This window comes from Plasmodium sp. gorilla clade G2, assembly GCF_900097015.1.
Source record: "Plasmodium sp. gorilla clade G2 genome assembly, chromosome: 1".
NCBI classification, from domain to species: domain Eukaryota; phylum Apicomplexa; class Aconoidasida; order Haemosporida; family Plasmodiidae; genus Plasmodium; species Plasmodium adleri (nom. inval.).
In genome coordinates this window covers 72,501-96,015 of record NC_041693.1, presented here as the reverse complement: position 1 = coordinate 96,015, position 23,515 = coordinate 72,501, and the positions used below count along the sequence as shown (strand labels likewise).

The 23,515-nt window shown below is 19.4% G+C and overlaps 5 protein-coding genes across 5 annotated transcripts; 1 reads left to right on the top strand and 4 right to left on the bottom strand.

The window, feature by feature from the left end:
• Positions 1–1,291: 1,291 nt before the first annotated feature.
• PADL01_0102300 (transporter, putative) lies at positions 1,292–3,517 on the bottom strand (the record flags this gene model as incomplete). Its single annotated transcript, XM_028682114.1, has 1 exon — positions 1,292–3,517. One exon carries the CDS (start codon positions 3,515–3,517, stop codon positions 1,292–1,294), a length of 2,226 nt encoding a protein of 741 aa, XP_028536148.1.
• Positions 3,518–4,023: 506 nt separating this feature from the next.
• On the bottom strand, positions 4,024–7,793 carry PADL01_0102200 (conserved Plasmodium protein, unknown function; the record flags this gene model as incomplete). The annotated part of the gene is given in 2 exon segments (XM_028682003.1): positions 4,024–7,533; positions 7,551–7,793. 2 exon segments carry the CDS (start codon positions 7,791–7,793, stop codon positions 4,024–4,026), a joined length of 3,753 nt encoding a protein of 1,250 aa, XP_028536147.1.
• Positions 7,794–8,352: 559 nt separating this feature from the next.
• Positions 8,353–9,183, top strand: PADL01_0102100 (conserved protein, unknown function; the record flags this gene model as incomplete). Its single annotated transcript, XM_028681892.1, has 1 exon — positions 8,353–9,183. The coding sequence occupies one exon, from the start codon at positions 8,353–8,355 to the stop codon at positions 9,181–9,183; it is 831 nt and encodes a 276-aa protein (XP_028536146.1).
• Positions 9,184–9,653: 470 nt separating this feature from the next.
• On the bottom strand, positions 9,654–11,348 carry PADL01_0102000 (4-hydroxy-3-methylbut-2-enyl diphosphate reductase; the record flags this gene model as incomplete). The annotated part of the gene is made up of 1 exon (XM_028681781.1): positions 9,654–11,348. The coding sequence occupies one exon, from the start codon at positions 11,346–11,348 to the stop codon at positions 9,654–9,656; it is 1,695 nt and encodes a 564-aa protein (XP_028536145.1).
• A 1,270-nt stretch (positions 11,349–12,618) lies between these two features.
• Positions 12,619–23,065, bottom strand: PADL01_0101900 (ubiquitin carboxyl-terminal hydrolase 1, putative; the record flags this gene model as incomplete). Its single annotated transcript, XM_028681669.1, has 3 exons — positions 12,619–12,958; positions 13,107–16,272; positions 16,408–23,065. The coding sequence occupies 3 exons, from the start codon at positions 23,063–23,065 to the stop codon at positions 12,619–12,621; spliced, it is 10,164 nt and encodes a 3,387-aa protein (XP_028536144.1).
• Positions 23,066–23,515: the final 450 nt, after the last annotated feature.

Below are 23,515 nucleotides of genomic sequence, written 5' to 3'. Positions count from 1 at the left end.
TAGGAATAAATCATCCTACCATATTTATTTATATATTATTTGTTAGTTTATTTGCTTGGTTGTTTCCTTTTTCATTTTTCCTTTTTTCTTTTTTCTTTTCTTTTTTTTAAAAAAAAAGGAGAAATCCTCAAAAAGTAAATAAACCAAATTTGATATTATGGTCTCCATTATATATCCATATAAAGTTATTAAATATTCAAGAAAAAAAAAAAAAAAAAAAAAAAAAGACGTGTATTTTTAAATAACAAAACAAGTTATAATATGTTTGGATCATTTATGTGTAACGTCTTATTTTTATTTTATTTTTTTTTTTTTTCTCTATTAATATGTTTAAAAATATATATATGTGAAATTTCTGTATATCTTCTAAAAGAAGACTAATTAAATATAAAAAATAAAAAAAAAAAAAAACTAACTGGTCTATTATGATAATAGAAATAAGGAATAATATAACATTATATAATTTATTTTTTTCATATACAATGTTTTTTTTTTTTTTTTTATGTAATTTATATTTTTCTTAATTTTGTCTAATATGTCTAATTTTTAGCTGATGATATATATATTATATGAAATTATAAGATTAAAGTGTAAAAAAATATTTTATCATTTTAATTTTTGTAAAAGAAAAATAAAACATTATCTTTCGTTTATTTTTATATTTATTCTTGTTTTATTATTTTATTTTTTGTTCCTTTAAATTATTTCCTTCCTTTCTTATTGATTCTTTATAATGTTTGTAATATTATATAAATCATTTCTCGATATGATATTATGTTAACAATTTTAAGTTGAAAAAAATATTATATATAATATATAAATATATAAATATATATGTATGTGAAAACATTAAAGTCCTTTCTGGAAAAATAATATTTAGTAGGGTGTTATATCTGTGAACATATAAATAAATATATATATATTATATATATATTATATATGTTTGTGTGTTAATATATTCTTTATCCTTATCTTAAAGGGTAATAAATAAATAAAAAATATGCACATATGAACATATATACATATATATGTGTGTATATACATCAATTATTGCTTACCCATTTCTACATAAAAATAAAAAAAAATTAAATAAAATAAAATAATATTTGTCTCTTTAAAAAACTTCATAATATATATTACCCGTTTTATTTTATGATTACCTTTTTGTATTAACATCAAAATGTAGTAGCACCCACACAATATATATATATATATATATATATATATATATATATTTTTTTTTTTTTATTGGATGTATGGCCTCGAAATAACCAATGTAATATTATAGTTTTTAATTTTTATATCTTTTGTAAATAAGATAGAGAAGAGGAAATGTTGACAGTAAGAGTAGTATCACAAAATATGCGAATGGAGTAGGATCATTATTGTTATAATCTACAATGTAATAATTATAAATAGGTATATTTAATAAAGATAATAGACCACTTATCATACTAGTTGTTCCAGCTATTTTACCAAAATGATTAGTAGGAAACATAATTTGAATATAACAATATAATTGTGTAGTATAACATCCTGTTACTATTAGATATGAAAATGCACTAAAATATGAAAATAGTTTATATTTAATAAGAGCAAATACATACATTAATATACTACTAGTTAATAATATAAATATTAATATAAGTATATGAATTTTTTGAATTAATATACCAAATAATGCACAAGGTATAACTGATAAAGGTCCAAATATTTTCAAAATATTTTGTATATCTTCATAATTTTTAAAAAATAATTTTGCACATTCATTATAATTAACTAAAGATAAATTATATATTGTAAAATAATAACATATACTTAAATATTTTAAAGAAAAAAATATCATCTTTATTTCTTTCCATAAGGTTGATAAGTGGATAAACGAATATATATTTTTTTTCTTTTTCATCTCAATTATGTTTAATATCTGGTTTTTCATCTTATTTTCTATCTTATTTTCTATCTTATTTTCTATCTTATTTTCTATCTTATTTTCTATCTTATTTTCTATCTTATTTTTTATCTTATTTTCTATCTTATTTTCTATCTTATTTTTTATCTCATTTTTTATCTTATTTTCCATCTTATTTTCCATCTGGTTTCCCATCTGGTTTCCCATCTGAATTCCATTTTTGATGTCATTTCTTGGATTATATTTTATACCATTTTGTATATTGTCATTTTTATGATCTATATAATATATATTTTTATAATATTTCTCATCACTTATATAATTATTTATTTTATTATCATTTGACATATTGCTTATCAAATCATTTGTATTATATTTCATATGATCGTTCAACTTATCGTTACTTTTTCTTAAAACTAAATGTGAGGAATTCATTGAGCTATTGGTATATATAATTTGACTCATATTTTTTACTGATATATTTAAAGGGTTACTTTTATAAACATTCAATACGTTTGAATTATTTTCCATATCTTCTAATGAATAAATATTAGGTGACTTATTTTTTTTTTTATTCACAATATTTATTGTATTATTATTATTATTAAAATTTACACTACTACAATTATTATAACAATAATAAATATTATTATTATTATTATTATTATTATTATCACATGATATATCATTCATATTATATTTATTAATCATATTAACTTCATTTTGTTTTATCATTGGTCCAGTATTACCTTTTGAATTACTTTTTTCACTTTCTTGATACATCCACTTTCCAAATGAACTCCCTCCTTCTTGATCTTCATGGATATGTTCGTCTGTGATCGCACTGGAAAAATTATTAAAACTTAAATTTATAGATTTATTCGATATGACATAACCTTTTAATTGATCGAGTGTGTTATTAAAAGATTGCTCTTTCTTGTTTGACGTATCATAGTTTATATGCTGCCATGGTAAGAATATGATGAGAATAAAAAAAAAAGGAACTAAAATTATGAAACAATATAAGAAGCATACTAGTTGAAAAGATTTTTCATCTCCATCTTTTGAAAATAAATCTAAGAATATAGGTATGCTAAAACTTAAAGAAGCACAACATCCTAAAATAACAGTATATATAGTATGATTTCTTGGAAATAAATAAATTAAACTTAATAAAGGAATAAATGAACAATCACTAGATAACCCTAAGAAAATTGACCCAAAAATTATTATATTACTATTTTCTTTTTGTAATCCTATAAGAATCCAAGATATTATATTACACACATGACCAAATAAGGCTGTTATTTTAGGGCCGAAATAATCAAAAACAGTACCTGATATAGCAGACATAATAAAGTTTGAACATAATATTATAGGATAAAGTGCTTGAACTTTTTTATCTTGTTCTTCACATTTATATGTTCTTTTATATTCTGAAGCTTCATATATATTGTTACAATCATTTATATATACGTTCCCATGAAAAAAAAAATCTGATAGAGAAATCCAATTAAAAAAAATACCAACGCATGTTATAATATAAACACAAAATAAAGTGAATATTATATATTTTTTTGTAAGAGATAATTTGTTTATGTCCATACTTTTGACGAAGAAATAAAAAAAATAAAAATAATTAACATATATATATATATATATATATATATATTATATATTTATTTAATAGGATAAATATAAGTGTCTATATATTCTTATTATTTGTTGTTTAAAAATTAAAAGTGAAGGACAAAAAAAATTTAATTATATATACAAAGTAGACAGAATGTTATACCTATATATATATATATATATATATGTATATATGTATTTATTTATTTGTTATATTTTTTTTCTTATTCATGTGGGATATACACTAAAAAGAGAATTAATCAGTTATATAAAAAAAAAAAAAAAAAAAAAAAAAAAAAAAAAAAAAAAAAAGAAAAAAAAGAAAAAAAAAGAAAAAGGTGTCTTAAAAATAATATTTTATTGTTTTCAATAATATATATATATATATATATATATATTTATTTATTTATTTATTTATTTATTGTGCTACAATGGGAATATATAAACATAATATTATTATATAAAAATGTTTTATTTTTTTAGAACAATCCATTTTCATTCAACAAGATATCCAATTTTTTGATCCATTGCGTTTGTAAAAAGAAATACCAAGGAAGTGATAAAAATTTGAGATGATCAAAAGATTGTAATATATTATTACGGAATAATGTTCTTCCATTCTTTAAAAGTAACATATTATTATGTATTATATCATAGTCCTCTGCATCAGTAGATATATTAAAATGATAAATTCCATCAATTTCTAATAATAAGAATGGTTTATTATTTTTTAGAATTAAAAAATCTACTATTAATCCATGTTTTAAATAATATTCTGATCTATACTTAATTTTTTTTTTATTAAAATAATCAGATAATTTATATTGAAAGCTAGATATATGTACCTTTTTATGTGATACAATATTTCGTTTAACAATATCTTTTAATATTGTGTAAGGTATAAAAAAATGATGTCGAATATAAAAATGGATATCATGATTATTTCTACTATTTATTTTATGTTTCATATATTTTTTCACATTTTCTTTTCTCTTACAATAAATATTTAAAGACAAAAATATTTGTTGTGTTATTTTATATTCTTCATCATTAAAATGGGTTTTTTTTTTAAACATTTTTTTTAATAGGACTAATATTTTTATAAAATTTCTTATGGAAGTATTTAGGAATGTATTATTTGTGATTAGAAAGAATATGCACTTCATTACTTTGTTTGTAAAATATTTATTGTTTGTATAATATTTTTCATTATTATCATTCATCATATTCTTTTTATAAACATTTACATTCTTTATATTATTAATATTTGTATTATCTAATTGATTGTATTTATATATATCATCTTGTTTATCATTATGTGATATATCTATATGTTCTTTATTCTCATCATTGTTATAATATATATAATTTTTTTCTTTTTTTGTTTTGTTTATATTAATTGATATGTTATCATCTGTTGGAGTAGTTCCTTTTATATTTTCCATTTTATTTATTTCTTTATTTATAAAATTGATATTTGTATTAAGAAAATCTTCATTTATAATATTAAAGTGATGTGCTATTGATGTGATTGTATATAAATTGTCTAGATCTACTAATATATTAGCATTCATAAAATTTAATAAAGATATAAAAAACTTTTTATGTACTATATTATTTTTATAATGAAATAAAAATATTTGTAAAATAGTTTCTAGTATGATATTTTCTTTTCTTTTTTTTTCTGTATTTAATATATAAGAAAAATGTTCATAAAAAAACTCATACATTTGTAGAGACAAATTATTTATACTATATGATGTTGCATAATAAAAATTAACTAGACCTCGTAAAGAATCTATATGTTCTTTTTTTATAAAGATAATATGGAATATTTTAAACATATAATGATGTATATATTGTTTTATGTATTCTATAGAACTATAGGAAAAGTTATGTTCTTGTTCTTTCATTGCATTATATTTATTATTACTCATCACATCATCATGATGTATATGTAATTTATTATAATTATTTGTTGTATTATTATATGTTATATTATTATGTGTTATATTATTATTTGTTATGTTATTCTTTTCATCACTTATACTGAAAAAGATTTGACTTGGATTACCAACATATTTTATATTTTCCATATAATATATTTTGTTCATATAATTATATAAAGAATAATATATCATGATTATTTGTTTAATATTAATGTGATTATTATTTGTAATTATAAAATGAATCATTTTATTTATAATATCATTTTCTTTGTATATTAATAAAAGGAGATTTCTTAAAGTTATAACAACATTTTGTATGTTTTTCTTGTTAAAGAAAAGAACTGAATTTTTTTCATCCTTAATTATTTTATTAATAAAAAAGTTAATATATTTATTATGTATATAATTAATATTAGATAGGGCTGTTAAAATATCAACATAGTTTCTTATATCTTCAAGTTGTAAATTTTGATTAGATTGTGATGAGAAATGGGTTGTATAATTATTTTTACAAGAAATGGTCTTACCATCATAATAATAATGATTATTACTATTATTATTACTACTATTATTATTATTATTACTATTATTATTATTATTGTTGATATCAATGTCGATGTTGTCATTTATTTTGGCTTCCTTATTTTTGCTCGTGTTATTATTTCTATTGCCATAAGTTGTGTATCTATTTTTTTTTTGATCCGTTTTAAAAAAAAAAGCCTCAATTAAAATATTATAAAAATGATAATTCATAAAATTAAGTCTAGAAATATCTCGTATGAGAGAAGCTATATCTCTTGGAGTTGCTTTATATAACCATTTGTTACACAAATGTTTAAGTGCACTTACATGTATAATATTATTATTTTGTATATCTCCATTTTCATTATAAACATTATGAGATAAGTATTGATTAAAATTATAATAATTTATTTTATCTTTCGTTGGATAATATTGTTCATATGACAATATATTTATAATAGAAGAAATAAATTTATTTGTTTGTTTGATATTGTAATTTATAATGATGTTAATAAATCTACACACCTGAAAAACAGAAAAATTATAAATGCTAACGGTACTATTATTATGATGATAAATATTATCATTATTATTGTAATTGTTTTTATGTTGTATTTTATATAACAAAATATTACTTATATTCGAACTCACACCGTTTTTACAATTTTTATTAGCTAGCTCTAAAAAATCAATCACAGTCTTTATTTCCATATTTATTATTTTTATTTTATCACATATATATGAATATATAGAGTGTATAACTAAATTTATATCTATACATTCTTGAAGTAAAGGTAAATATCTATTTTGTATCTGGTCGGATATATGATTGTCATGTTTATTTTTATTATTATTATTTATTATTTTATTATTTTTTATTTTATTATTTTCATTATTTTCTTGATAAAATATGTTTGTTTCTATTTTTTCTTTCGTTTCACTTTTATGAGATAATTTAACTTCATATGGATAACTTTTTAAATATTTTATAAAATTGTCAAGGTCATGTATTTTTATAGAATCAATTGCTTTTATATTATTTTCATTCAATTTAATATTAAGAAATGAAAAAATAAATTGTTTTATATCAACTGGATGATATAAAGATTCTAAAAGATTCTTTTGAATAACTTTATTAGATAAAAAAATAAAAAAATATTTTAAAAGTGTTATTATATTTTGATCAAATAATTTTTCATCTTCTATTATATTTATACATTTTACCATTGACCATAAAAATCCTATAACAAATTTTTTTTTTAAATTAAAAAAACAATTTATATTATAATTTACATGAAGAATAATAGTCATCAATTCATTTATTACATTTATATTTACATTTACATGTCCATTTATATGTCCATTTTGTATATTATTTATATTTTTTATATTATTTATTAAATTAATAATATCACTTTTTATTCTATTTTCGTTTATTTCATTGTTAATGTTATATTTGTCCACCTCGTCAAAATTTTCAGAATGATATATGATATTATTGTTTTGAATATCACATTTTTTTTTGGTTACATATATATGATTTTCTTCTTTTTTTTTTTTTTTTTTTTTTTTTTTATTCTTATATTTTCTTCATAAGTAGTAAAGTGTGATATTTTGTTGCTTATGGGTGTAGCATAAATTGGCTTCTCCTTTTTCTTTTTATTGTTAATATGATAATAAGAAAAAAAGGGAAAAGGTTTAATATATTGTGTAGAATAAAAAGAAAGGGACACTTTATTTATATTTCTAAAATTTCCTAGACATTTTATAATAATCATAATAAGCTTATTCTTTTGTTATATAAATAAATAAATAAATATATATATATATATATATATATATATGTATATGTTGTATATTATATTTTTATTTATGTGTGGTACTTTTGCTGTTCAATAATAATATATTATAATATAATATATATATTTTATATGTTCTACAAACAATTATTATCTTGTAAAATTAAAAAAAAGGAAATAATTTGATAATTTTTTTTTTAACAAAATGAAAATGTATTAAATGTATTAAATGTATTAAATGTATTTTTTTTTTTTTTTTTTTTTTTTTTTTAAAAAAAAGCACTTTATTAATATTTCCAATATTTTGTACCTTCCAATATAGATTATATATAGAATTAAAAATATATAATAGTATATATATATATATATATTTTTTTTTTTTTTTTTTTTTTTTTTTTTATAAAGGTACGTTTTGACCTAATATTTACATATACATAAAAAAAATAAATATATTATATATATTAACATTTACATATATATATATATATATATTTTCTTGATAGTTGAGCGCGGTTTTTAGATCATTAAGAATAAATTGATGGTTCCCTTTATGCTTTTATTAATTTATATATATATATATATTTTTTTGAATAATATACAACATATGTGCTGCATAAAACATATGTATAGAAGCAAGAATATTATATTTTATGGTAGATGTAAATCTTTATTTTTAAATAATAATAGAACATTATTTTTAAATAAAAGAAGAAATATAATAATAAATTCAAAGAAAGATATCGAATTAAATAATTTAAACATGGATTTTTGTGAGGTCGATTTAGATGAATTTTGTCATAAACAATTTGATGAAAAAAATAAATCCTGTTCATATATACCATATGATAAAGAAAAATTTATTATTAAAGTAAATGAATTAATAAAAGAAAGAAAGATAAAAGTATTACCTGGATATGCAGAATTTTGTAAACATATATTTATAGAAAACTTTACAGATGCAACTATAGAAACAATGGAAATAAATAATAAGAATAGAGATTTAATTAAAACAGATTATATATCTAGAAGAGATAATGAATTACCTGTATTAGTTCGTTGGTTATGTAAAAAAGATATAAAAGATCAAATAATGAAAGCTAAATATCTAGATCTTATTTTATATTCTAAAGATCAAATAGATAAAGAAAATAAAGAAATGAAAAATAAACCAAAAAATATTTCCAATTGTGATTATTCAATTATATGTATCAAAGCTCAAAATGAAGATTATGAATTACCTATGACTCCAATCACTATGTTAAGAAATACATTAATAACAGAAGGAGGAAGTGGAGTTCATTTAAATCGAGAAAAATATTTAGACTCAGTCAAATACTGGCGTCACCATGTATCCATAATAGACAATTAAAAAATAAAAATAAAAATAAAAATAAAAATAAAAATATATATATAGATATATATATATATATAAATTCAAAGTATGTGGTGTTTTTTTTTTTTTTTTTTTTTTTTTTTATCTTTTACTCTGTATTAACATATATTTTGTTTATTTATAAGAATTTAATTTTGTTAGTGTTATGTGGAAAAAATAAAAGCCAAACTATTAACAAATGGTTATTTTTATATTAATAATATATAAGGGGATGACACAAAAAAAAAAAAAAAAAAAAAAAAAAAAAAAAAAAAAAAATATATATATATATATATAAAGAATTTAAAAAAGAAAATAAAAGTTTTAATTTATTTATATGTATATTTATATTTATATGTATATTTATATTTATATGTATATTTATATTTATATGTATATTTATATTTATATGTATATTTATATTTATATGTATATTTTATTTATATGTATATTTATATTTTAATTTTTCATTGTTCCCTTTGTTTTATCATGTCCATGAGATTTTTTGGAAGCTTCCATTTGGGTACATTTTCTTGAACACCATCAAAAATTTGTAAGGTATAATTAAATGGAGGATTTGTTAGTAGTTTCACAAATTTTTGTGTTTCTTCTTCTGGTGTTGATGCTGCTGATGTTAATGCGATTTTCTTAACATTATGAAGTATCTGATGATCTAAATCATTTACTGTATTAAGTAATACAGCTGGTACATTTCTAATTTGTGATGAATAAACTAATTTTTTTGCATTAGATGATGAAGTACTACCAACAACTATTGTTAGATCACATTTTTTGCATATTTGATTAAGAGCTGTTTGTCTATTTGTTGTTGCATAACATATGGATCCACTAGGTATTGTTTCAATATGTGGGTATTTGTTTTTAAGTTTTTGAACAATAAGTTTACAATCATCCATACTTAATGTTGTTTGTGTTACATAGAATAATTTTTTATTTGCTTTAAAATTTAATTTATCTACATCATTAATATTTTCAACAATATGTGTACATTGTGGTGCTTCATTATATGTACCTATAACTTCTACATGATTTTTATATCCTATAAGAATAATATCATAATTTTCTTTAGATTTCATTTTTACATATACATGTACTTTATTAACAAGAGGACATGTAGCATCTATTTCTATTAATTTTTTTTTTTTTGCTATTTCTCGTATTTGAGGACTAATACCATGTGCTGAATATATTAATATACTTTCATCTGGAACTTCATTTAAATCTTCAATAAATATTGCTCCTTCTTCTTCTAATCGTTTACAAACAATATCATTATGAACTATTTTGTGTTTTATATATATAGGCGGTTTAAACATTTTTAAGCACTCTTCTACTGTTTCTATAGCTCTACTAACACCTTTACAAAATCCACGTGGATTAATTAAATATAATATTTTTTTTGTATCTCTATCATTTGGATTTTTTTCACCATTAAAATTTTCACATTTTTTTTCATTGGTTTGATTTGTATCACTTTGATTTATATCACTTTGATTTATATCACTTTGATTTATATCACCTTGATTTATATCACTTTGATGTATATTACTTTGATTTATATCACTTTGATTTATATCACCTTGATTTATATTACCTTGATTTATATCCCTTTTTGTGTTAATATATATTTTTTTATTTCCATCCTTTTTAATATTCATTTTATTAATTTCTTGATGATAATTACATTTTTTTATCTGTGCGTTTTCTAAGAAATATTTATTATATAAGAAAAATGAAAAAGGTGTTTTATTCTTTTCTTTAATAATATTTGTAACATAATTATATTTTCCATTAGGTCCATAAAAAAAAGATTTCATAACATTTGGCACTTGATTTTTTTTTTGGATTTTTAAAGGGACATTATAATAATTAGTTATATATCTTTTTGAAGAATAAAAATTTCCATCTTTTTTTGTTGTTATACAATTTTCAAATAATTGTAGTATTGGAGTCTTTCTTCTCATGGTAGTTTTTTTTTTTTTACTTTCATGAATGATAACAGTAAATGATGGACATACAAAATAAAATTGGAAGAATAAAAAAAAAGAAAAATAAAATATAAACACAGAGAGAGCCCTTTTTGAAATATAAATATTGCACTTGTCAGTTTTTGGTACAGCACAAAATGTGGTAACTGACATATTATTTATATAAAAGAATATGAGGAAATAAAAAAAAAAAAAATAAAATAAAATAAAAGCATAAAGAATATATGATAAAATATAAGTTAATAATAATATTATTATTATATTATATTTTATTTATTTATTTAATTTAATTTTTTTTTTTTTTTTTTTTTGCTCAATATGTGTAATTAGAAGAGATTGTATACATAATGATATATTTTGTAAAAAAGATAAAAGCACAATCAACATTAAACAAAAGAAAATATATATATATATATATATATATATATATATATATATATATATATGTATACCAATTAATATAAATTATGTTTTAATTTTTGAATTGATAAAAATAAATTGTTTTCCTTTTCTTTTTTTTTTTTTTTCATATTTTTAAATGTACACGTCGAAAAGGCATAAAATACAATACTATAATTATTCGTATTATTTTCTTTTTGTATGTGGTTCATTTTTTTGAAAATACAAATATTGTTACCAAGACATTATTATTTGAGGAATAACATATATATATATATATATATATTAATATATATAATATGTATATATTTTTTTAATATATATAACAACATATATACATATATCTAACAATTTATTGTGATTCCTTTATGCCCTCATTTTGTGTATTGACAAAAATACAAATATTTTAAACATATTAATATGTAATATACAAAAAGGACATATAAAAAAATATATATATATTATATATATATTTATATATATGAGTTTATTCATATAATACAAATGGGTTATTAAAAAAATCTATAAAAAATATAAAAATTAAATATTAAAATAAAAATAAATAAATAAATAAATAAATATAAATATATATATTAAACAAAGTTTATATAAATATTAACAAAATAGAATTAACAAAGAAAAAGAAAATTTGAATCGGAATAAATCATTATGAGATTACATATATATTATTTATAATTATACATATATGTGTAATAACAAAAAATCACACAAAAAAATATTATATATGTACACAAAAACATATGGAAGAATAAAAGAAAACACAAAAAAAAGGAATTTCTTTTTTTTTTTTTTTTTTCTTTCTCTCCTCTTAATTCATAATTTAATTAAAAAAAAAAAAAAAAAAAAAAAAAAAAAAAAAAAAAATCAACATGAATTGGATAAAAATTATATAAAATATAAAACATAAAACATAAAATATATATTTTATAATATATACACATATACATATATATATATATATATATATATATATATATATATATATATTATATAGATATTTTTGTTAGAAGTACAAATCTGGAGATATTGGTGCTTGCTTACAACGATAAAACAAAACATATGGAGTGTGATCATTTGATAAATCTTTTGATATTTTATTAATCATTTTTGAATTTGCTTTTGTCACTATAGAATCATTCATTTGATACCATGAACTTTTTTTTTTATTTTGTCTTTCTGATTTTTTCCCTATATAATAATAATGTCCTGATGATGCTGATATCCCACCATGTATTATTGCTCCATATAATTTGTAGTCAAAATTATTAACTACAATTTTTGAGTTTATTTTAACGTGCGTCTTGATTTTCTTCTTTTCGTTCGAACTAAACGACCAATTATAACTAACATAAGGAAAATAAAATATAAATATAAATATATATAAATAAATATATACATATATATATATATATATATATATATATGCTTCCTCATTTTGACTGGTATTTTTTTTTTTTTTTTTTTTTTTTTTTTTTTTTTTTTTTTTGTTACCGGTTAAGGATTAGTATCAAGTGACAAGGAGGTGATATGATTTCATTCCACTTTAAGGCATTTCTTTTTTTATTACATCTTGAACATTTGTATTTATTATTTCCGTATATTTTTTCTTTCTGAATAAATGTATCAAAAAACTTTTGAATTGATAATTTTTCATTGGTACTTATAGGTACAGGGAATGAGAGATCATGTATGATTTCTTTTGTTTTTGAAATGAATAGACATTTTTGACATTGTACTTTTTGAATTACAACCCCTGAGAAAATTAATCTTAAGAATTCTTTTTCTGATCCACCTAATTTATCAAATATATATCTAAAAACTTCTGTTACATCTTGCTGATTTCTATTATTTAGTTCAACAGGTAGCATATTTAAAACTCTATCTGCAGATATATACGACTTATCTGTTGTTAACATATTTTTAAAAAAGGATTTGATTTCTTCTAAAAAATAATCTAATTCTAGATTTCCATTTTCTTTATACATTTGAACTCTATACATTTCATAATTAGCACGATCTGTTGTCATGACCTTATTATTCGTTTGATTTATTTTAAACAAAAATAAATTTACTATAAAAGACACAGTACTATATAACGCTTGTAATAAACTATTTAAATAACATGTATTTCCTAGATTCATTAGTCCTACAGGTGGATGTGGATAATTTCTTTTACTCATATGTTCAAATGTAAATTTATCTACAGGTAGCATTAAATATTTTTTTATTTTAACTCCTCCCCCTCGAGAATCATTAATATTATTATGATTTAAACGATTCACATGATTCATATGATTCATATGATTTACATGATTCACACGATTCATACGATCCATATTATTCATATTATTCATATTATTCATGCCATCATTCTGCTTATCATGCTGGTCTGACCCGTAGTAGTCATTCTCAAAATACTTTTCAGTAAAATTTATTTCGTCATAATTATCATTCATATGATGAATATTTTTTTCTAGGCTTGTATTTTTTTTTACCTTTTGATTTTCCATTTGATCAGACATTTTATTTATTTGTGTAGGATATGAATACAAAGAATTTCTTCTGTTTGTATGTTTACCTATCATATGTTCGTTAGCATGTTCTTCATATTTTGATGTACTATTATCATCATTACTACATCGAGGTTTTATATTTCTCATGTGTTTTCCATTTTTCATAATATGATTATTAGTTAGATCCGAATGATTATTTTTATGATGATCAAAATGATTATCTTTATGTGACGTTTTATCAAAAGAATCTTCTCTTCCTAAACTTCCAATTAAGCTTGTGGATTGATCTTTTTCTTGATATTCTTCATTTGTATGTGGTCGATTAGAATCCATACGATTAATATGATTTATTGTTTGGCTTTTTTTTTTTTTTTTTTGAGATAATATTTTTTTCGAATTCTTATAATTCTGTTCATTTGAATACATATACATAATATTTTTATCTTCATTGTAGTTAGATGAATCTGACGAGGATGCGAAAGGATCATATTTGTTTTTGTTTATTATTTTGTTATTTTGATGTTCATATTTTGGGTCATATTTTGATTCATATTTAGGGTCATATTTAGGGTCATATTTTGGGTCATATTTTGGGTCATATTTTGGGTCATATTTAGGGTCATATTTAGGGTCATATTTTGGGTCATATTTTGGTTCACATTTTGGGTCATATTTTGGGTCATATTTAGGGTCATATTTTGGTTCACATTTTTGATCATTTATTTTTTTTGAAGAAAAAAAATTTTTGGATATAATATTACTATCATCATCCAAGTTAGTAAAATGCAAATTCGTAATAAAATCTTTTACATTAAAATTTTCTGATGTATTTTTACTATTTGATATATTACTTTCTTCACTATCATAATTTCTAAACATATCATCATAAGAAATATAATGTTCATCATCTTCTTCATTTATATCATATGATGAATTATTATTGAAGGGTCCAATATATTCATCTTTATTATTATTTTTTTCGTTGAATATATGTTTTGCTATATTATCATTATTGATATTATTTTTATTTTTTCCATATAATGAATATTTCATATTATTTAGATTAAAATATTCTCCTTGTTTGTTTTGATCATTTTTATATTTTAATAAGTTTATATTATTATTTAAGGTAATATTATTCATATGGATATTATTTGCCTGTATACTATTATTATTATGTTTGATTCTATTATAATTCAAACTCTGAAAACTTTTATATTTTTCTTCTTCCTGTTTAGATATGAGCAAATTTTTATTTTTCATAAAATTAATATTACTATTAGTAAGACGTCCATTGTGATCTAAAGGCATATTATTTTTTATTGATTTTAATAAATATATATCACTTTTGTTTTTTTCTATCTTATCACGTATATGATGATCATTCTTTTTATTAAAATTATTATTAACACTGTTATTGTGTATACTATTCATATTATGATGAATATGTTGTGTATGACGATTAGAAGAGGGACCAAATTTGTTATTATTATAAATATTATTGACATTATTATTCATATTATTATTTATATTATTATTCATATTATTATTCATATTATGTAAATTTTCAGTATATATACGCTCAGTTCCATTCTGATTTGATATACCTGGAATCATGTGACTAGAATTATGATTAATATTACATATACTTAAAGGTATATTTTCTACTTGCATATTTTCTAAGTGATCCATAATATATTTTATAAGATTCATAATGTCTTTATCTATTTCATGTTCAATAAATTTCCATAAGAAATAATATTTTTTAAAAAAAGGTATAAAATAAACTAAGATAATATGTGAATATTTAAATATTTTTAAACCTAACTTTTTGTGATTTAGAAAATAATGAAATTGTTGTAAACAAGATTTAGCATTTAATAAATTAGATATTCTACATATTACTATTTTTATACATATTCCTAAAAAAATTAAATTTTCTATATCATAAGCTTCTGTTACTGGTACCCCTCCTCCTCCGCCTCCTCCTCTTCCTCTTCCTCTTATTTTTAATCTTTCTTCTTCTTCTTCTTTCATTCTTTGTAAATCTCTTTCTTTTTCTTGACGATTTCTCCATAGAGGATGACAGAAGGGAGGGTAGTAATTATGACGTGCGTTCTTATCATGTTGACTTGTATGTGTTCCTAAAAAATAAAAAATAAAATAAAATAAAATAAATTATAAATAATATAATATATACATATATATACATATATATATATATATATATATATATATTTATTTATTTATTTATTTTTTTTTTTTTTTCATCGACTCACCTGTCAGAGATATATTGGACATGCTGGGGATAGGCATATTACTCGCTCCAAAAAATGAATCAAAATAATTGTCTTTACTTATCTCATTATTTACAAAATCAGTGAAATTAAAATTATTAATTATATTTTCAATATCAAAAAGATTAAGATATTCATTTTGATCCTCATGTTTGTCTTCTTTATTTATAGATGAATTGGAGAGTGACATTTTCTTCATATAACTTAAACGACCGTCTTTATTATAAGGATCTCTTTTTTCTTGATAAGTAGACATATGTTCTTCAGGTGATTCAGTATCTTGATGATATCCTGTGAGAAATGTCTTCTTCAGTTTCATTTTCATAATTTCTCTCATGTCTCTATTTACATTTATATAATCATAAAACGTTTTTAAAAATATTAACATAAAATCATAATAATAATATTTATTTTTTTGTAAAAATATAAAATTATTAATTTCATCTGTATCCCAAAATAATATACACATAATATTCCATATAGATATAAACTGATTAAAATTTATTTTATGATTTTGAATAAAATTTCTAGAATATATTTTTAATTCATTTTCATCTATGAGATATAATATATATATAATATCATTTGAACAATTATCTTTATATTTAATTAGATAATTTAAGAAATAATTAAAACAAATTTTTGATAAATTCTTATTATTTTTCTTTTCAGATTTTAATAAATAAAATAAATTTTTTTTTTTATATAAATCATCTTTTTTATTATTTATCCAATTAAATATTAATTTAATAAATGAACGTTTAGGTTTTGATGAGGGTATATTTGACCATATTGATATAACTAGACTTCTAACCTTAGAAGCACTAATATTATTAATACTTGTTTCATTTTCATTTTTTAAACATAAACTTAATAATGTTTTACATTCATTATAACCAACACATTTAGAACTTTCAAAATAGTTCCATAAAATATTTATATCTTTTTTATTATTTGATAAATTATTAATATCACACAAGTAATCATCTCCTGAATCTATAAGTGAGCTATTACTATGTTTCTCAAAAAAAGGATCAAACGTGTTTTTATGAATTTTTTTTATATTTGTTGAGCCATTCGTATTATAACTATTCTGATTATTATTATCATCATCATCATAATCATGAGTTTTATTATTATCATCATAATGATGAGTTTTATTATTATTATTATCATCGTCAATTTTATTATCGTCAATTTTATTATCATCAATTTTATTATCATCAACACCTTTTTGGTTTCCTTCATTCAAATCATTTTTTTTTATATTATCTAACTTGACATTTTCATCCACATACATATAGCTTTCCTCTCTTTTGATACTATTTCTTGGAGAACCCTTCTTTATATAATATGTAGATCCTTTGGTATATGTATTATCAGAATATTTATATTTATAAAATAAATATGTTTTTAAGAACCACTCAGCATATCTAAAATCGATTTTTTCATTAAACAAGTAAACTAAATCATCAGCATTAAAATGTCTTTCAAAAATATCATTATCTAATATAAATAAATAAAATAAACTAATAATACAAGAAACATATAATTGTGGATATATATATAATATATTTAATATTTCATTCATAATATATTTCTTTTCATCACTGGATGAATAAAATAAAATTCTTCTCACTTCATTAATTTTTTCTTCATTACTTAATTCTAATGATAAAATTATATTCTTTACATTTTTACACATATATATATCATTATTATTATAACTATTACGATGATTCTTATCACCACTACTATTATTATTATTATTATTGTTATTGTTATTGATATTATTATTGTTATTATTATTATTGATATTATTATTATTGTTGTTGTTAATCTTTTTATTATTATCATTTGAAACGTCAGAATTATATATTTCCTTTTCATTATCATTATTATTCTGCACTTTTATATATGTTTCATCACTATTATAACGATTTATTTTAGATATATTATCCTTATGACCATGATCATCATTCAAACCATTTTTATTTATCATACTTTTTGATCTATTCATATAATTATTTTCTTCTATCAAAACACTTTTATAAAAATCCATAGCTTCATTATTTTCTTTATATATTCCTAAGAATTTTTCAAGTTTTTCTGTTTTACCTGAACTGTTCAGGTTATTTCTTTTAAGATTTATTTCTTCTTCTTTTTGTGAATTTTCAATTTTTGACATGAGACCATTTTCACTATCTTTTTTTTCAATAAATTTTTTAATATGAAAGAAATTATTTGAAAAGAATTCTAATCCTTTATTATCATTATCGTAATTTTTAATATTATCATATAGTGGGTCATCCGTTTGATTTTTATTATCTTTTTTGTATTTATCATATTTGTCCTCTTCTTTATTTTTTTCATTTTTATTGATACGATTTATGTGTTGGTCATTTCCTTTATTCATAATTACTTCATGATCTAAATTTAATTTATTTTCTTTATCTTTTGTATATGAAGACCATTCTTTAATATTTTGTTTACGATATGGTGTTTCATCTTCTTCATAATATGGACGTGACATTTTAATATAACTTTTTTCGTTTTCATATTCATTATTATCTTTTTCATTTTCTTGATCATAATTTTTTTTTAAATAAATATTATTTTTATTTTTTTTGTTGTTGTTGTTCTGATCTTCTTCTGAATCAGTATCTTTAAAATGTTTATTGTGTAAAATTCGTTCTTTTTTTATTCCTTTTTCTTTATTCGATTTATTGACACTACAATCTCTTTGGGAATTCTTTTTTTTTTTGTTTTTAATGTTTTTAGAGACTTGTCCTTCTATTAAGGAATGAAAATATTCTTTTATATTTTCATCATTATATTGATCTTTTAATATATCATCTTTATTTTTTTTTTTTCCTTTACGATTAGTATAATTAAAAGGTTGATCATTGACAAGCACGTTATCTTTATTATTATAATTATCTTTATTGAATTTATTACGATTATCATGTCGATCGTTATTATCATAATAGTCATTATGTTTTTCTTTTTGTTTTTCATTTTCTTGTTGTTGTTGTTTTTTTTTTTTTTCTTTTTTTTGCATGACGAAATCACATGAACCGTTCATATAATCACTATTATATAAATACTTTTGATTTTCATTTTTGTTCATAATTTTTTTGGATTTTTTTTTTATATCTTCAATATTATGTATTGTATATCTCATTTTGTCTTTATCAAAGCTGGTTCTTCTTTTAATATTCATTTTATTTTCTTTATTTGTATTATCACTATTACATTGTTGGTAATGATCATCACTTATATTTTCTTCTTGATCATTGAAGTTTTCATTTGTCGAATTATCATTATCATTATCATTATCAGTACTGTTATTGTTCTCATCATAAATATCACTTTCATCATAACTATTATCATTATCATTATCATTATTGTCATCACTTTCATCACTATTAAGATTATCATTATTATTATTATTATAATCACTATTGTCATTTTGAATTTTCCTTGGTCTTTCCTTTTTATTCTCCTTATTTGGAGGTACCATTTTTATATTGCTCTTAATATTTTTTTTACCTTTGATTTTTTTTTTTAAAGGATGAGCCCTCTCCTCTTTTGAAACATTGTCGTTATTTTCATGATCACTATGAGAATATTTATTCTTTCTATTATCAACTATATATGTATGTATGTTGTCATATGTGTCTGGTATTTGTGTATGTAAAAAGGTTTCTTTATTATCTAAAATTTTTTTATTTATTTTATTATTTTTCATTTTTTTTTTTTTGATAATGTGTTGTTCATTATATTCTCCTTTTACTAATAAATCTTTTAAAACATCTTCATGAAGAGACAAATTCTGTTCACATTGGTTATATATATTATTAATATTTTTATGTAAGAGATGTTTTGAATTATTTATTTCGTAATCTTCAAACTGATCATTTTTTATTATTTTGTTTGCTGGAAACATAGAAGACTTTGTAATTAGATCATTATGTTTAATATTATTATTTAATTTTTCTTTTAATTTTTTTTTTTTTTTTTTTTTTTTCATATTATTATTTGAAGAATAAGGAAGATTATTATTTTGTCTTTCTACAGCATCAGTATCACTACTACTATAATTATTATCATTATTATTATTATTATTGTTGCTGTTTTTTGTTTTATGAATATTTTCATCCATCATATTTTTACTGGTTGACATATTGTTAAGATCTTTTTTATTTTTACAATTAGATGTATGTGTATTATTATGATTACTATTTCTTGTTGATATATTATCTTTATTCTGTTCATTTTTTTTTTTTTTTTTTTTTTTGGGTAATTCAGTATTATTATTAATATATTCTGTCATTTTTTCCATGTCATCATTATTTATATATTCTACAATTTTTGATAATTCACTTTTTGAATAGCTAATTATAGTTTCATCGACATTTTCGTTTTTTGCATCATCATTATTATGATTATTATGTTCATCATTATGATCAATATTATCATCATCATTATGATCAATATTATCATCATCATTATCATCATTCTTATTATCATATTCAATAGATTTCATTCCTTGGTCGTCGTCCTCTTCATCCATATGATAACCCAACATTTTTTTTGATACACCCTCATGAGCATTTAAAATATATTTATTCATATTATTGTCTAATATAAGCTTGTCGTCTCTATTCTTTTCAATAATTCTGTGGAGGGGATTTAAATGATCTTCGATTTTATTTTTATTATATGAAAATAAGGATTGTAGGTTTTTATATTCTCTTATAAAATTTTCATATACATTGTCATTAACTGCCAATTCTTTATTTACATAAGAATTATTATCATCATCATTATTATTATTATTATTATTATTATTATTATTATTTGTTTTTTTTTCGTTTGCATTTTCTTTACAGAGAATATTTGAATTATTTTTATTATTTAGCTGACCATGATTTATCATATGAATATTTTGTTCTACTTGTATTTTATTTTTTTTATCATATTCAAGATTATTATCATGATTAGAACTAATATCCTTATAATAATGATCATTATTATTATTATTATTATTATTATTATGATAATTTTTTTTATTTTTGTTTATTTTTTTTCCTTTATTTGGAACAGATAAATTATTATCCTTTGCAAAATTTTTTAAAATATTTAATGCTTCTTGATTACTAAATAGATCCTGTTCATCTAAATTATTTTTATCTATACTATAAAAGTTCATATTATGTCTTTTTTTTTTTGTTTTATTTTTTTTTTTTTTTTTCTCTCCATGATAATTATCTGGAAGCGAATAATGAGTCGATTTCTTACGAAGAGAATCGAAAGAATTATCAATATAATTTAATTCGTAATCTAATAAATCATCATCATTATTAATATTATTATTATTATGATTATTATGTTTTATTTTTATATTATCATTTCTTTTATTTTTAAAATCATCTTCTAGGATATCACTTTTTTTTTTTTTTTTCTTTTTTATTTTATTATATTCAAATGATTGTAGTTCATCTAAATAATCGTTTGTGTTATCATATTGATTGTTTATAACAGGAGATTCGATTATTTTATTTTTAAAAAATGATCCAATATTATTATTATGATAACTATTATCATCACTCTTGTTACTATTATTATTATTATTATTATTATGATCATCACTATTATCAATATCATTCATATTTTCAATATCATCCATATTGTCATCATAATTATTGGTGTGTATATTTTCTTGTTGCTCATTTTTTTTTTTTCCTTTTCTTTTTTTATTATTTTTTTTTTTTTCAAACGAGTAGGGAAGAAAATCTGTATTAATAAAATTATCACTACGTTTAGTATCAGAGTCATATGTTTCTAATGTATTTTTTTTGTTTTTTTTTTTGTCATAATCGTCATATTGAAAGTTATACATATCACTTATATATTTCTTTTCGTTATGCGTATTCTTTTTATTTTTTTTTTCTTTTCTATGAATACCATTATCATTAATATCATCACTATGGTTGTTATTATAATAGTTATTATTATCATCATCATCATAATAGTAATCATCATAATTATTATTAATATTATTATTATTATTATTATTATTATTATTATTAGTGTTATCCTTTTTGTGGGTGCCTTCTTCTTTCTTCTTTTTCATATGAGATGTAGGATCATTTTTATATTCTAAATATTTGGAAGATACTCTATCTTCCTCTTCAAAGATGTAATTATCATATGACATGTTGTCTGTTTTATTTATTTTTTTCTTTGTATTAGATAATATGAAAGAGTCGTCAGTATCTACATATTGTTCGTCTTGATCCTGATCATCATAAGGATCATTATTATTATTATTATTATTATTATAAGTATTATTATTATTATTATTATGATTATTATTATTATTAGTATGATTTGTTGTAATTTTATCGTTTTTATTTTTATCAAACATATTAATATAATTATTTAATAATTTTAATTTTTTATCTTTTTCAATATTGCTCATCAAAATGGAATCTATAACTTGCGTGTTTTTATTTATATGATTATTATTATCATTATAATTGTTCACATAAACACTGTCTATTTTATTGTTATTGTTATTATTATGTTTATTTATTGATTTTTTTTTTTCGACATTATTATTTATATGTGACATTTTTTTTTTTTATCAATTATAATTATTATTTTCTTCTTTGGGAGTCTATTTAATTTTAAATATAAAGAATCAATCATTTATAATAAATATATAATCTTATTAGTTACAAATAAATAAATATATATAAAAATATAAATATAAATATATATATACATATATATTACAATTCGGATAGAGCTTGTTGTTTAATTCATTTATTTTATTTATATTATTTATAATATTATTTTATCAATCGTGATTATTTATTAAAAATAAAAAAAAAAAAAAAATTAAAAACTTAAAGGTATAATATAAAAAAGATATGTATATATATATATATATATATATATATATATATATATATAGATATATAGAATATATATTACAAAAATATATAAATAAATAAATATATACATATATATATTATATATATATATAATTGAAAAAACAATAGGTTCCTTTAAAAAATAT